This window comes from Syngnathoides biaculeatus, chromosome 14, assembly GCF_019802595.1.
Source record: "Syngnathoides biaculeatus isolate LvHL_M chromosome 14, ASM1980259v1, whole genome shotgun sequence".
Lineage (NCBI taxonomy): Eukaryota > Metazoa > Chordata > Actinopteri > Syngnathiformes > Syngnathidae > Syngnathoides > Syngnathoides biaculeatus.
The window spans coordinates 17,430,522-17,447,875 of NC_084653.1; the positions used below are offsets into that span (position 1 = coordinate 17,430,522).

Here is a 17,354-nt window from a genome sequence, read left to right on the forward strand (position 1 = left end):
GCCCAGAGAAAACCCACGCAGGCACGGGGAGAACATACAAACTCCACACAGGTGGGCTGGGATTGAACCAGAGTCTTCAGAATTGTGAGGCCAACGCTTTTCAGCTGCGCCACCGTGCCGCCAGCATAGAACATGTAATTTTTTTTATATATCATATTTTACAGCACTATTGTAGGCGTTTGTAGTAGTGGTAATAATGGATTTTAAAATATGCACAATAGCCCTTTCATGCATTGTTCTCTTATTGCTTTGTTATAGATATTTAATTAATTTAATGTAAATGAGAAAAAGGCCACTTTTTTTGTGCCACCCACCACATATGTTTACCATACCAGGCTTTATAAACTGCCTGGAATGCATGCCGCCGATGATTTGAACAATGTCAGGTCAGAAGAACGCCTACTTGTCGCGATCAGAAGGAAAATGTCAGCTGGCTCTTTGGAGCGCCCTTGTTTACAACTATGACATGCACCCACAGGAGGCATGGCTATTTCTGTAATTGTTAGCTTTAAAGAAAAAGACTATATAGACTAAAAGCAACAAAGTGATAAGGAAGCATATTAGATTCAGCTCGCTGGTTTCTATCAATGTTACTTGAAAAAACGCGTATGGGACAAATATATCCGAACCATCTAAATTGCCTTCATATTGCCGAAGTTTCTGGGAAATGGACCGGTGAATTTGAACAAAACTATTGATTAGCACACATCTTCTTGCTTCTTTTCCTTGAAAAACCTGCATGACTCGCCCTGTGTGACCCTAGCAGCGCAGGCAGGACTGACAATTTTTCCAAACACTGGTCAATATGTCTAATAGAAGCAATTTCTCTCCCTTGTTGTTGAGGAATTAAGGATCTAATCATGTCATCAAGGTGTAATTATTATTAAGTATGAGTCGTTGAATGTTGTTTTTCTTTGAAGCAAACTTTCGTTACGTGCACTACCCAATGCAATGTACAACTGGTAAGAACTGGTTTCGTGAAAATGTTTCCCATGAGATTGGATATTGATCTTTTAGTATGAAGTGGTGCAAGTGATTAAAGACCTCATTTTCAGGTTTTTTTTTCATCAAAAGATGTGTTTTTGATTACATCAACACAGTCTACTAATTACTAAAGAATGGAGAACGCGAGCAACATTTTTTTTCTGCTGAAAGAAGACAGCCTGCTCTTTCTTTTGGTAGTTTTTGTATTGTTACAGAACACAATATTCTGCGAGCCTTGAAAAATCAGTCAAAATGGTTTAAAATCAGCTGAGAATATGGAGAACGCTGCTTTGAAAACAAACTGCTGCCAGTGAATGAATCCGTAATTGTCTGCGATTATAGTGTGAGGTTCAGTCCATTGAGAAGATTAGTTGCTTCCATTAGTAATAAACCCGTAAAAAGGACGGTCGGCCTGAAATAATGTGGAAAATTCCACATTTGCTTCACGTGTTATTTTTAGAAAAAGTATTGCTGAGATTGAAAAAAAAATGAAGAGGAGGAAAAGTTATGCCAAGGGCAAGGGAGAGGTAGGGAATTAGCGCAAGAGACGAATGGAGGTGAGTAAAAGCGCCAATGTCAGCAGTAAAAGCAGTCTGGGCCCTGTGCGCCGACGGAGTGGGTTTTGCACATGTGCATACTGGTCTGCTTTTGCCCACTCGGCATTAACAACCGTCAAAGTCACTTCGCCCGGAGACCGGCACACTCGTGGTTGCGAGTGCCTCCCTTGACCTCTCGTTAATCCTCCACTTCTTTTTCTCTGTCACTTTTGTACTCCCCCCGCACTCCATTTTGCCCATGCCTTTATTGCAAAGGATGCACAAATTGAACCTTGACTTTTTCCTCTCCGATCCACTCATCCCTCCTCTTCTACTATTCAGTCTGAGTTTTTGAGGTTTCCTTTTTAGTTTCATACAATTTGACCAGTGCAGGAAAATAAAATTCCGGGAATTGGTAGCATTGCTGACTGCAGGGGCCAAAGTCTAGGAATCAATTTAGTTAATTTCCCTTTTGCTGGTGCAATGACAAATGTCGAATTAGAGTAATGAGTATTTTTATATGAGAGAGAATTACCTAATAGACTTTCAATGACCAAAGACTTTTCTTCGTCGACTATGATGTAATGGAAGTCAAATCGTTACTAACCCCAACCCAATCATCATGGCTGAAGCAAGCAAGGCTAAGTGCTATTCTCATCCCACGTCGCAAAGATAAGAATAATTTGGATACATTTATTCATTTTTTGTTGTTGTTGATCTGGGTGAAATCAGCCTGTTTTGAGGGGGAGGTCCATTCTCATGCAATTGAGCCAGTGGTCACTTGTCCCATATCCTGCTGGATATACTGGAGTCAAGTCAAGTTTATTTGTACAGCCTTTAATCACAGAAGAGTCTCGAAGTGATGATTTTATTACCATGATAATCAGTCTAAAAAGTGAGCCCCCACATGACAGCATAGATTGTATTATCCAGCGCAACCTCATTACCATGCCGCCAAATTATCCTTACGAATTAGCGCGGCAGAACGGTGCACGTAGTGCGTGAAACAGACACTTCACAGATTTAACATACCAATCGAGTATGCGCCGCATATCAGAAGATAACATTGCTCAATAATGGTAATCTGTGCATCCAATGCAGCTCGGTTAACCTTCAGCATTGGCTCTTTTTATCTTAGCATACCTACAATACATTACAAATGCAATGACAGCACTTTTAACCTCATAAATAGCTTCATTTCAATGAGTTAGGTTGAACTTGAAGTGTGTGACGTTCATCGCGCTCTTAGATGAGTCAAAAGAGCCAACTCTTTCTCTGAAAGTAGAAGCATCTATGAGATACTCGTCTGTGGGAAGAGCTATAAGGTCAAACGGTTTTTAAACGTCGGGAGTCAAGTAATTAAGCAGAAGGAAGCTGCCAGAGGAGAGAAGAAAGCTCTTACTGTTTGGACTTTTCTGGCAGAGGGGGAAAAAATGGCAAGACCGGCCTGCATCCACCATAACAGCTGTACAGTAGGCCAACACAAAGTCTTTTTCCTCCAACGACCGTGGCCTGAGTCACACTCATAACCTTAACATAAAGATGTTTTCTGTCATAAGGGGTATTTGGAGCTTGATATATTTATCAAGGGTATGGGGGGCTTCATTTGGAACCACGCATTTTTTTGCCCCGAATTTGATCCTCGTTTAGCGGCTATGGTTAATGCCGTCGTCGTGTTCCTTCCAGCCTCTGAACCCAACCTGAAGCTTCGCTCCCGACTAAAGCAGAAGGTGACTGAGCGCCGCAGCAGCCCTCTCCTCCGCAGGAAAGACGGCCCTATCGCCACGGCAAAGAAACGCTCCCTGGATATTGCCGGTGAGTGGATTGAAACCACTTGGTTCAAGTGACCCAATTGCAATGTTTTGCTCTCGAGTGGCACGGTTGAATCGAATCTCAACCTTGACCAAGAACGGATTCAGGTTTTACAAATGTACATTATGGTCGCATTGCAATTACTGATTGTTGATTCTCAACAAAGTGCAACTTTTAGCTTGCTGTAGTAAAGCTGTTTACGAATGCTGCTGCAAAGCATGCTGGGAAGTAGAAGGGCTTCGCCATGGCTACAATAGCACTGCAACATATTCAGATTTTTTTGCTCACATATCAACACACATCTTTTCAAAAAATCTTTCATTTTAATGCTGCTTTTGTAGTTCTCAATTTGTTGTCTCTATATCACGAGCTGCTTGTCAATAAGAACAAGTGAATTGAAACTTTAATTGGTGTCATAAATTTCTTGAATTGAAAAGTTGTCTTACTCCTAAAAGAAGAAGAAAAAAAAGTCTTGCTGTTTGGCTGGGACCTCATCCAAAGCCAATGGGCTTTGGCTTCTTTCTAATAATTCTGACTTCCTATTAGCTGTACCATGAGCTATAATAGCTTATTGAGAAAATGTTTGATATTTTAATTTACAATAGGATTACTTGTCTAATGCAAAACTTGCTTCTCGAGATTATCTTTCTTTTTGGGCAACATTAAGAACGCATTCTTATAAATAAGTCTTTTTGACTTTCCTAGAAATCCTTGCACTGTTCATGTCTGTTCACGTGTTCTATAAATTTAAACAGTGATATTGAATATTTGTCACTTGAAAAAAATCCCCCAAATCAGATGCAGGGATTAAATTGCATTCCAGTCCCAACGTTACGTTCAAGTCATGTAAAAAGAAAGCCAAATTGCTTCATCTTTCTTCTAGACTCTGCATGCAGCAGTGCCCCTGGCTCTGGTCCCAGCTCGCCCAACAACAGCTCCAGTAACATCCCTCACGAGAATGGTGTTCCCATCTCCAGCAGCCCAGGAGAGGTAACACCATGATTACTCCTCAACTCGGCGTGTTAACAAATGTACAGAGTTTAGGAAACATGCTTAAGCCTATCATGTGTGCCATAATAAATATCTGTGCGTCCCCATTCAGACGTCCCTGCTTCAGCAACTAGTTTCAAGGGATGGTTCCGTCAGCCATCTCTCACTCTACACCTCCCCTTCTCTGCCCAACATTACCCTGGGACTGCCAGCTACATGTCCTGGAGGCAATGTGAGTACACCTGCAACATAATGATTGTCATAACTCAGCAACGCATCAACACCACGCACCTAGCATGTACACGATCAAGAACCCATGTTACATAACTGCTGTATCTAGTGGTTTACTGTGGTGGTCATACTAGCCTATCGTAAATATGAGGTGACATCACAGATGGCCAAACAAATACACATATGGTACACAAACAATATATGTAATGAAACTCATTTGTTGGTATTTACATGCAATAATAAATGTATGGGAATAATCTATAGGCATTATAACTGCTTCCCACAATGAAAGTCCACTCTAAAATCCATCTACCCATCCCTTTTTTTCCCGCTTATCCGAGGTCGGGTCGCGGCGGGCAGAAGCTGTCGGTGGGAAGCCAAGCTTTCCTTCCTCCTAGCCAATTCCTCCAGCTCCTCCGAGGGGATCCCGAGGCGTTCCCAAGCAAGATGAAAGTTGTAGTCTTTCCAGCGTGTCCTGGGGCGCCTCCGGGGTCTCCTCCCGGTGGGATGTGCCCGGAACACCTCGCTGTTCAGGAGGCATCCTAAACAGATCAAGCTCATCCGGCTTGGCCTTGCCGATCCGATCCCCCCCAATAACATTTTAGAGTGGCCTTTGATTGGGGGCACCCTAACGCTTGTGCAATAATCAAGATTCCTAATCAGCATCTTGATAACGTGGATTAATTATCTCGGGAAAGAAGAAGTGCTCACCAAAAAAGATTTAATCCTCACACAGTGCATGGATATTATCTCGGAAATAATATGATCTTCATATATATCAAATATTACTTCTATTCTACTGTGTAGTTCTGCTTGATCGTTATGTTGTTCTACTGGCTCCATGTGTGTAAAATTTGGATAAAGCAAGTGTTAGGAACAACACGACCGAGAGAGCTAGAAGCCACCACAGAACAAAGCCTGTGAAAGTTGAAGGTAGAATTATTAGAACTAATATTTGCTCTAACATTTCCAACAACAGTATTCGACAGAACAACAACAGTGGCGCATTTGTATTTTTGTTCAGTTGAATTTTGCTTCTTTTTTTCCCCCACTCCTTTTATTTCCTCATATTCTGACCTTAGGTATGTCTGACTGGACTTCCTTTTGCATCTCAACAATGTCTGCCCTTGCGTCTGTCTGTCTTTTTTTTTTTTTTTTTGCAGACAATATCAGGACATCAAGATGCAGAAAGCCGCCTGGCGTTGCCTGGTGCCTTGCAGAAGAGCATTCCTTTGACTCCCCCTTTCCTGCCCGCTGCCCACTTGCCTGCCTACTTGGCATCTTCAGGTCTGGACAGAGAGGGGGTGGGAAGCGGCGCAGCTGGCCATGCCCCTCTTCTCCAACACATGGTGCTGTTGGAGCAGAGCCACAGTCCAATGGGTCAGTATTCACTGGCGTACAATCGGACCTGCTACTGTGACTTAACCCTGAACTGTCGGTTGCGTAAATGAAAATAGTTTCTAGCTTGGAAGTATTACAATCCTAATTAAAGCTACAAGCGGTGAAAAATGGGCCCTCGCGGCCGCTTTTTCACAATAAATCTTTAAAATGATTTTTAATCTTTCATGTCATGCTCTGCCCACGTTACATATTGTAAGGAAAAAACAAACAAACAAATGAAACCCAACCTAAAATTACGTATTGTTTGTTTGGAACTTATTTACAAGCATGTTGAGTTTTTTTTTAAAAAGGCCATTCATTTGTTGATAAAATATTTAACACTACTTTCAAAGCCCTGATAATTTGAATGTGGTTTATTAGCTTTAAGGAAAATTAAGACTAGAAATAACATTAGTTTAACTGCTCAAAACAGCTTTTCTCGAGCTATTTAACAGCCTATGACATTGTTTTATAAATGAGGCTCTTAAATAAATTGGCGTACTAACTACTGAATGAGTCCTAATGAAGAATAAATGATTTTACTAAAATTTCACTTTAGGATAAAACATCATAGAAAACAAACATCACACAAGTGCTGCAATACTTCATCAAGCATTTTCTGAAACAATTATAATCTGCAACTGTAATTTTTTTCATCCGTAGCTTTAAAAGCAAAGCAAACGACTCGCTTTTGTCTGAGTAGTCTAGTGCGCCTTCCAGCTCCATTTGTGCTTTTTTGTGTTGCGCAGTTGGCTTAAGCGGCCTTCCGCTCCCGTCGCCTTCTATCTCCAAGCTGGCGCGGGGCCACCACCCTCTGGGTCGGACCCAGTCGGCCCCCCTGCCCCAGCAGCAGTGCGGTCAGGCCCAGGCCCTGCAGCAGCTGGTGGTCCAGCAGCAGCACCAGCAGTTTCTGGAAAAGCACAAGCAACAGTTCCAGCATCAGCAACACATCATCAACAAGGTAGCTCTTCAATTCATCACTGTATAAAATACAATGTCAAATTTAGAGCAATAGATGAGATAAATCTTGATTTAGGCTAATGTTCATCTGATGAAAACTACAATTGTAGTATTGGCTGCTCCATTTCTAAAGTAAAAAGTTTTCCCTGTGCTTGCGTGGCTTTTCTGCAGGTACTCTTTTTGGTTTGTTTGTTTCCATGTGCTCTGCGATTGGCTGGCGACCAATTCCGGGCGTACACAGCCTCTCACCCAGAATCAGCCGTGATAGGTTCCAGCTCGCCTGTGACCCCAGTGAGGACAAGCGCAACGGAAAATGGATGGATAGATATTTTAGTTCACTTTTTTATTCGTAGGCATCGTTATTTGTGTGATGCGGAACGTCTCCACATCAGATTATGCAGCAGGCAATCAGAAAAGTCTCCCTAGCATTTCTTTTGTTTGTGTGTGTGCGTGTGTGTGTTTTCTCTTGGTCACCATGGCAACTGTTCTCCCAACGATGCTGCCTCTGTGTATGGCTTCCAGGAAATGTGACTCACCGTAATCATGGTGGGCGTGTGTGGTGCGGTGGTGTGCGTATGTATGTACATTAGACGTGAGGTGTAAATGAGAATTGGCTTCTTGACAAGGTTGTTTTCTCTGAATCCATTTTGGGTTGCGGGGGGTGTGTGTGATGTAAATTACCTGAAGGCTTCATTAACTTATAATGTTTAATACATCCTTCTTGTCGCAAGTCTCTCTCTTGAAAAAGATCCTACTTGGTTTCATGAATCTTTTCTCTTTTTTACTGCACTCTTTGCTCTCCCGACAACTTCACAAATTAATGAGATTGCAACAATCATAAATTCTTATCGGTGACTGCTTAATTCGATCACATGGCACAACACAACTTTCATTTGACATTTAATGTGACATTTAATGGGACACTCTAGTATCGCACTTAGTGCTAAGTTAGATTTTCATCACAGTATTTTAAAAGCTATAACAGGAATATGATATGGCTGTTCTTATCGGTCCGTTTCTATTGGTCTGATACTTATCAAGCATCCTGAATTCATGCTAACAAAATAGAAATTCCATTAAATAAGCAGCCTTTTGTGGGGATTTTCCATGCCTGAAAATTCCCCAACTTGGGGAACGTGTTTGTTTCCTAGTGGCCAGTAACACCATTCATCCATCCATTTTCTTAGCCGCTTATCCTCACAAGGATTGTGTGAGTGCTGGAGCCTATCCCAGCTGTCAACAGGTAGGAGCTGGGGTACACCCTAAACTGTTTGCCAACCCATCGCAGGGCACATAGAGACAAACAGCTGCACTTGCAATCACACCAAGGGGCAATTTAGAGTGTTCAATTAATGTTGAATGTTTTTGGGATGTGGGAGGAAACTGGAGTGCCCGGAGAAAACCCATGTAGGGACGGAGAGGACATGCAAACTCCACACAAGGAGGGCTGGGATTTAATCCAGGTTCTCAGAACTGTGAGGTCAACAATTTCCAGATGATCCACTCTGCCACCGAAAATTAAATATATTAGTCGTTGACACTGGTTTCACCAATAAGCATGAAATTATGTTGATGTGTATTAAGATAGCACATATGACAAAGTCTTAAGAGCCCATATAGGAAATTAAACAGGAAGGAAGAAATTCCAGGGCTTTTTCTTTGAACTCCTTCTCTGGAATTCACCCAAATAAGATGCAATCAGAAGCAGGTATCTTAGTTAGACATTGGTGTGATTTTGATTGGCGTCACTTGGAAAACTTAAAAAAAATGAAAAAAAATTCTACAGACCAACAGTTTTCACTTTCACCGATAGAGATGGAATTAGGTGGATGTGTTTAGCATGACAGAGTGCACAAAAAAGTCTCAAGAACCCATGTCAGAAAATGCGGATATGGGGAGTTCCCTGATCTCGTACTACGAGGGAATTTCTATCTGTCAGAGTATTTTTAAGGATTTGATGTGGGGAAAAATTGTTTTTGCAAACTTTAACATTGGTTTGCTTTTGTTGTTGGGGTAGAATGTTTGTTGAGTAACACATCTGTAAATTAAATTTTTGAACATGACCTCAACATCAAAGGCAGCAAAGATAAGGGCCGTCTGTTCCTTTAAACGTCTCCTTTACACACTTGAGCAGTTCTCTGTATTCGTTGAAAATATTATGCAAATGAGAACCATGTAGTTTCCACAATCATACTTTGTTTCCCTCGGTTCCACCGGCCGGTTTAGTATCTCTGTTTTGACAAACGCCGCTCTTTCCTGCGGTCTAGGGGTGGTAGAGCGAGGAAAGAGAAAGCAGAGGAAGAGAAAACAGAGGTAGCGAAGGGCCGGTGCGAATCAGTGTTGCGGGAGTGAATGGCTGTTTTGAGTTTGTTTGGAAAAGAAGGACGAGGATGAGGCAAGAGGCTGTGCTCTGACGTCAATGAACTGTTCCCTGGGCAATATGCCAACCAAGTGTGAGTGTCTTTCTGCGTGTGTGTAGTGTGTGCATGTGTGCACATGCACAAAAACTGATCCACTCCATTTCTGACCCACACAAGGTGCTCGGCGACGAACCGAGACCTCAGTCAAATGAGCATTAATTGAAAAAACGTTTCTTTACTTCCTCTTGTGTCTTTTTTTGTTGGCTTGCTATCATTTGCTCAGTGTTTTTCCTTTCACGCAGGCCCAGACAAGTTAGCCTACTTAATTTAGAATAGAACACAGGGATTCTCTCATGAGTCTTGCAACAGACAACAGTTCTGAGAACAGGTCTGGTTTGCCTTTTCAAGTAGTCTTTGGTTAATAGTGAATGTTTGTGCTTGTTTGTCATGGCATTTTGAGCAGACAACTTTTTAGTTATTAAAAACGGGTGAAATGAGCCTTTTGTTTCATCATCCTTTTTTGGTCCCTGATGTGTCTTGAAGTTGAAGTTTACAGTTTTAAGATTGCTTATCCTCAGTAGAGTTGCAGGTGTGCTTGTGCCAATCCTAGCGGACATTGGGGTAGAGGCAGGGTACCCCCTGAACTGGTCGCCAGCCAATCGCAGGACACGAACAGATAGAAAATATCCACCCATCCATTTTCTTTGCTGCGTATCCTCACGAGGGTCGCGGGGAGTGCTGGAGGCTCTCCCAGCTGTCAACGGGCAGGAGGCGGGGTACACCCTGAACTGGTTGCCAGCCAATCGCAGGGCACATGGAGACAAACAGCCGCACTCACAATCACACCTTGGGGCAATTTAGAGTGTCCAATTGATGTTGCATGTTTTTGGGATGTGGGAGGAAACCCTGAGTACCCAGAGGACACCCACGCGGGCACGGGGAGAATATGCAAACTCCATATAGGTGGGTCCGGGATCGAATCTGGGGCCTCAGAACTGTGAGGCCAAAGCTTTTCCAGCTGATCCACCGTGCCGCCCAGATAGAAAACTAGTCCTCTATAATTGTGTATCTTGGAAAACTAGTAATTAGATCATTTAAGTTTTTGCCACATATTTTGGCTTTATTTGTGTGCTTCTCCTTCTGCTATGTGCACTTTAGCCACTCGGGGGCAGTATATTGCAGCCATCGAGACACACCCAAAGAAGAGTTTCCCAATGGACTTTGCAAGCTGCAGTAATACCAGTCATTTTATTGTTAACGGTAGCAAATATGAAGAGTTTGTTTTCAAAACGCGACATAGGCATTTTTTTCAGATTTACGAAACTCGCGCCAAAATTATCCAGCTCCGAATGGTAGTTATCGGGATACTCTGATTTTTGTTAACAGTGCGACATATCGTTCTATATCAGCCAAGGAAGATCGCGTTTTATTTCAAAATGCGACATATCGAGATCTTATTTAGAGCAAAATGCGACATAATTTCGTTCAATCAGCGTGCGCTGCTGAAGCAAGCAGCATCCAATCAGAATTCGTCTAGAGGGAAGTTCCGGTATCTTCCACATCATCATCCAAAATGGCTGCGCCCACGTTTGAGAGAGATGCTAATGCCGAGTTTGATTTTACAGCTATAAATAAAATCAAAAGAAAGCAGACTCAATGAGTCAGATTTCAAACAGTGAATTTGTGAGTTTGAAACTGATTTCATTTTGGAGATGTGTGTATGAGATCGACTACCTATTTTTTTTTTCTGCTGGTATCCCTCGCAACGCATATTAACCTTGGTAGACTGGTTTGAAGCAGTTTACTTTCTTAATGATCTCACATCAACTTATAAACAAAATTAATCAACTGAGTGACACAATGCCTGCAGATGTCGGATTCCAGAATCGCATACAGATACACAAAATTACAATGATGTAAACTCAGCCTTTCCAAGACCTCATACTGAACAAACAGTTTCTAAATAACAGAAAAACACCTTTTTAAAAGAAATTCCCATTTTTTTCATCTCCTTTTTCAACATCTGACATTAGTGAGCTAATTGTGAAAATTGTGACTGGTGACTGACCCTTATTTCTGATACCTAACTCTCTAAATGTGGTGGTCATGGTCTTAAATATTATTTTAAAATGCTTGAAATGTTGAAAGGCAAATAGTTTTCATGATTGCCTATCAAAAGCAACTGATTTTTTTAAAAAAATACAGCTGCTCCTGAAGGTTTAAGTCGAAATTTGGATATGTCTCACTTTGCCAAGAATAGAATGTTTGGATATGTCTCATTTTGGAGAAAAAATGAAATTTGTCATCAAAAAAACTTGGTGAATATTAAAGCCAATATTTTTTTGTAGTATGGTGTTTAGTTACTTTTTAGCATCTCTTTCCATCCCCCAATAGTTAGAAACATAAATTGAGTTTACAACATCATTTGCAAGCCCACGTGTGGCATTTTACATTATTTGTTGGCACCAAACTAAACGGCTGGGATTAGCAATAAAGAGCTTTAAGGCTCTTTTTTGAATAATTGTTTACTATCTGCCAACCTGCTGCTTTTTGTCAAATAAGATGAGTTCAAGTCAAAGCAAAAGATTGGTCAAACGACAGCTAATATGTGTCCCGAAAACCCTGTAGGTCACGAGACTCGTATCTCAAGGCACCATGAATTTTGAAGAAGAAGCAAAAATTTATCTGCCAAACTGACATTTTCCACATTGCATTTCCTGTTCAGATCATGTCAAAACCCGGCGACCAGTGCTCAGCTGCCAGCTCCGCCCCATCCGTGTCATCAAGGCAGCACCAGAGCCACCCGGAGGAGACGGAAGAGGAGCTCAGGGAGCACCAGGGCCTGTCGTCGTCCTCCTCCTCCTCATCATCGCCCTCCTCTTCCTCCTTAGTCATTAAGCAGGAGCCCCTTGACCCTCAGGAGCAGGAGGAGAGGCAGGCCGAGCAGGAGCTCTTGTTCCGACAGGTAAGGAGAAGAACCATGTGAAGAAGTTGAAATGCATCAAATCCCATTTCAGAATCTCTTTGTCTTCTTATGTAACACCATTTTTTTTTCCCTTTGCTGAATGTTGGAGTGTTTTTCTTTTGAAAAGGAAGTCAGTGGGAGCAAGCAGACAGCCATGGCAGATGGACAATAAACCACCGCACTCACACAATTTCTAACTGCACTGTTTGTTAGTTTTGCACTGTCAAATTATGTAAGAGGGCAGCACGGTGTGACAGTGGTTATCATATCTGTCTTGCAGTCGAAAGATTCTCGGTTTGAATCTTGTCTGGGGCTTTCCAAAAACATGCACGTTAGGTTCATTTAAGACCCAAAATTGTCCACAGGTTTGAGTGTGAATGCTTCTTTGCCTATATGTGCCTTATGATGACTGACGACCAGTCCAGTAGTCCACTGGAAAAAAAAAAAAAAATCATTACATCCCAGTTTTACTTTCAATATTCTGTATACACCGACCACCATGACAACCTGACAGCAAACAGCAACGCGATGAAGGAATGGATGAGGATTAGCTTTTGCAAACTTGTCTTACATTCTATCTCAGCAGATTGCACTCATAATTATGTCTGGTCTCATTTGCATATTGTAACCCTTTATGCTGCAAACACATCAGAGCAACAGATTGTGTTTGTTTGTAGCGTAAAATACCCACGATTGCGTCTTCAGGCCCCAAAGGCTAACATACCATCTCCCGTAACACAGTCAGGAGGTCGTGTCCTCTTGCTGTCTCGCCCATCCCTGCTGTCCTCAGCCAAATTCAATCAGACGCTCTTCTGGCTGTCGCCATGGCGCCCGTAGTGTAAGCGGACACGCCTTTCGGGATGGCAGGACAGAAGTGCTTGATGACTTGACTTGCGGAGTGGAAAAAGCACCCCATCATGCACCAATACTTGGGTTACGTTTCCGTGAGACATCCATCCATCCATTTTCCAAGCCGCTTATCCTCACAAGAATCACGGGAGTGCCGTAGCCTATCCCAGCTCACGGCAGGCGAAAGGCGGACCGCACCTGGAACTGGTCCCCAGTCAGTCACAGGACACATATCCACACCATCACTGAGTGGGAATCAAACCCACATTGTCCACGCTAAATCAGGCGTGTGTACCACTACACCATCAGCAACACCCTTCCCTTAGACAGTGTATAGTAATTCAAAAAGCCAATTAGGCCCAGTGTACTGTATTTTTGTATGTATACTGCACAGCCAAACTTATTTACTTTAAATTTTCCATAAAATGTATTTTTATCTTATTTATAACTGCTTGCTTTTCCAACAGCTTTTGTTCAGTATGATGTGTTGTTTCTGTCGCCTCACCCAGCTTTGTATCTGTGCTCAGGGCGCCATCTTTTGGCAAGAGAGCGCAAATGCAGTCTCTACTGTCAAACGACACGTCCTTAAAGCGGGCAGGGCAGTAAAGCCCTCCGCCACCCTCCCCACCTCCACACTGGGGATTAAGGCCCATATTCTCCCGTTAGTACTTACATTTACACGGCTGACTTGCGTGTTTTCAATAACTTTTGAGCCACTCACTGCGTGTGCTCAGTCAGTTTGCGCGTAACACCTGGAGAGTGTGGACTCATTGAAATCTGCAGGTGTAGAATTCCCAGAATGCGGAAATTTGCCGAGACAAGTGAATCCCATCGAAATACATTTGAGCTATATGTCACACTTTTATTGCGAAATGAACCGTAGTGTACATCTACGGAAGTTGGCATTCTTCCAGTGAGACGTGGGCACCGCTCCTCGAACAGCCTAGTTATGTATTCTCACTCAATATCAACTCTTTTGAATCCAGATATGTACTGCACTGTACTGTATATGTAATTCAATACATGTTTGGAAGGCCATTGATAAAGCTGTTGATCACCGTTGCCCAGCAACTATACTGGTGCCACATTCACTTAAACGGATTTGATGACTGACAATAAAATCAAATATGAACAAAATGATTCAAAATCTTACACGTTGCGCCATTAAGATGACTGCAGTTGTGCTGAACTTTTAGCAAAACTCACAGGCTGCCACAGTGGATGACTGGTTTGACTCACAGTTCTGAGGGCCGGGGTTCAAATCCTGGCCCCGCCTATGTGGAGTTTGCAGGTTTTCCTTGCCCCTGCATGGGTTTCTGTTTTTACCTGAAGATAGCTGCGATAGTCTCCAGCACGCCCACGATCCTGTGACCCCAATAAAAACATTTATTTCTGGATGGGCATCTAGCGACATGGCAGGGACACGTTATGACAATTGGGGAGTCGGTTAGCGTATGTGGGTGGGGTGTCCGTCACTATGCTGAGTCAGTTGCCGGGTCGCCATCAACCAACGGATGCTTGGAGGATGCGAGCTCATCAAAATGTGAAAAATGATTGTTCACTCTCCTGGGACATGAGATTTACTAAAGCCACTGGAGTGGGCTTGAGTCTTAAAGGATGAAGAAATACTTACTCTTGGGCAGAAAACACACAAGGACACATATGAGAGGGAACACCCACACTTTAGGATTACGCCCCCGAAAGTGTGAACATGCCCAAATGATAGAATTTGGTGGTGCAGACAGAAAAGCTGGAGCTGTGCGCCTTTTCGAAGTTAAGCGTATGGGAGGATATGGCGCTAAGTAAATAGTTGTTATGTTAATAGTTTAAAGAGTAAATACATTACAAACTATGATCCAACATTTTCAAACCCATCCATCTATTTTCTTTTGCCGCTTATCCTCACAAGGGTCACGGGTAGTGCTGGAGCCTATCCCAGCTGTCAACAGGCAGGATGTGGGGAACACCCTGAACTGGTTGCCAGCCAATCGCAGGGCACATGGAGACAAACAGCCGCACTCACAATCACCCCTTGGGGCAATTTAGAGTGTCCAATTAATGTTGCATGTTTTTGGGATGTGGGAGGAAACCGGAGTGCCCGGAGAAAACCCACGAAGGTACAGGGAGAACATGCAAACTCCACACAGGCGCGGTCGGGATCAAACCTGGGTACTCAAAACTGTGAGGCCAACACTCTACCAGCTGAACCACCGTGCCGCCCTTTCAAACCCATCATACTAAACAATTAAATGGTTTACAGATTATTTGATTTAAAAAAAATGAACCAGAACTGCACATATACTGTATATGCCCATGTAACAAAGATGCTCCATAAAACTTTCACTAACAACCCGTGCTAAACTTTGCTGATCCCCAACATACAAGGATCTTGAGATTCAGGCGAGTTTTATCACGTCAACAATACTTTCATGTCTCCCCAAAAAAAGTCCCCTTTCAATATTAGCTCGCGATTTGGTGCTATCTTTTGGGATGGAGGGTTGTCATAAAAAGGTGACAATATTACCCAGATAGCTGGAGAGAAAAAACAAACACAAATATGAAATATTAGGATTAGCCAACTGCGAATAGGCAGAGATTCATTGTCCAGACATTGCAACTTTATTACTGCTGAAACGATTTTTAAAATCGGAGTGATCCCACATACGACTAAGAAACAATTGGCAGGGATATGATAGCACCACAAATAATCACTTCACCTCACATCATAATCGCGGAGTCTTGTAGTTGTGTTGACCACACACACAAGGATTTATGTTTGTTGTCCCCAACCGTTTTTCAAGCAAGTCGAAAAAAAATCTCTTCACACAGCCCACACCAAAGAATCATCTTTCGCAGACATCTGATAATTCAATTTGGTTTGGAAAAATGCTCAACTTAGGCTCAATCAGCAGTATGTGTGCACCTCATTGAAGAATGTGTGTGGTGTGTGTGTGAAAGCAGCAGGCCCTGCTGTTGGAGCAACAACGTATCCACCAGTTGAGGAGCTACCGGGCGTCGATGGAGGCGGCCAGCTTGTCAGTCAGCTTGGGGGGCCACCGCCCGCTCTCCAGGGCCCAGTCCTCCCCGGCCTCTTCCTCCTTCCCCATGATGGTGCCGGAGCCGGTCGTCAAGCCACGTTTCACTACAGGTTCCGTTGAAAAGAAAGCACATGTTTGTTTTTGACACAAGTCAAATTGACCCAAGAACATACACAATTGCTGTTCATGAGAAACAAGCGTGACACGAAAGTTGTTGTGAATCACCATCGCTGAGCGTTTCTTTCCCGGTGTTTATTGTTCAGGTCTGGTGTATGACTCACTGATGCAAAAGCACCAATGTATGTGCGGCAACACAAACAGCCACCCGGAACACGCGGGTCGCATCCAGAGCATCTGGTCTCGTCTGCAGGAAACGGGCCTCCGGGGACACTGTGAGGTAAGGTTGTAGTTTAACTTGGGGACAGGGAGACACTCGAGAAAAACAAACTTGATTTAACACTGTGGGAAATTTCAGCCTTCTCTGCAATCAAGTTGAATGCTGTACACTTTATTAACGAGTATATATTACGGTCACATTGAGTTGTTGAGAGCTCTTTTAAAAATGGACCCATGTTTCTTAATTATAGCACTGTGAGGAGAATAATGGAGTTCTGAACAACTCTATGAATAAGAAGTAATTATCCTCTTCTATTACATTTTGATTACACACGGAGTGCAAAGTCTTGATTTCACCAATAGGGGGGAATGTTCAACCAGTTATTGCAAAGAATTGCCTTCACATTTCTGTCAAGAGAGACAAACAGATGGAGATTTAGTAATACCCTCCTAAAACTTAAATGACATATGCAGACTTTGCCTCACCACCCACCTGCCCGACTTACACTGTATGCAATACTTACTCCTGTATTCTCCTCAATATAAAGAATACAGTCGCACAGCGTAAAACATCATTTTATTGGAATGTCTCTGATGTAGTGGATCGTTACAACATGACGAAACAATAACTAATATAGCGTCTTCTTTGTCTTCCTCCCGTCCTTGTTTCTAGTGTATCCGGGGAAGGAAAGCAACACTGGAGGAACTCCAGACAGTCCACTCTGAATCCCACGTTCTAACGTATGGAACCAACCCACTGCGGCAGAAGCTGGACTGTAAGTAACGTGCAGATCGGAGACACAAGATAAACTGCAAACATATAAATGTGAAATATGATTGAACCCAATCAATTTGTGGAATAAACTTGGTCTCATTCATTTTAAAATCTGAGCGTCATAATAAAAAAACTCAG

The 17,354-nt window shown here is 42.7% G+C and overlaps 1 protein-coding gene across 3 annotated transcripts in view; it reads left to right on the forward strand.

The window, feature by feature from the left end:
* hdac4 (histone deacetylase 4) overlaps positions 1-17,354 on the forward strand; it is a 73,105-nt gene that overhangs the window by 20,988 nt on the left and 34,763 nt on the right. For 2 of the 3 annotated variants that reach the window (XM_061841884.1, XM_061841886.1), the window contains exons 7-15: positions 3,207-3,335; positions 4,216-4,322; positions 4,435-4,554; positions 5,717-5,933; positions 6,683-6,894; positions 11,979-12,218; positions 16,026-16,215; positions 16,369-16,502; positions 17,115-17,217. In XM_061841884.1, coding sequence (XP_061697868.1) covers positions 3,207-3,335; positions 4,216-4,322; positions 4,435-4,554; positions 5,717-5,933; positions 6,683-6,894; positions 11,979-12,218; positions 16,026-16,215; positions 16,369-16,502; positions 17,115-17,217 — 1,452 coding nt within the window. The remainder of the gene's footprint in view (positions 1-3,206; positions 3,336-4,215; positions 4,323-4,434; positions 4,555-5,716; positions 5,934-6,682; positions 6,895-11,978; positions 12,219-16,025; positions 16,216-16,368; positions 16,503-17,114; positions 17,218-17,354) is intronic. The other variant, XM_061841885.1, reaches the window with a different exon arrangement.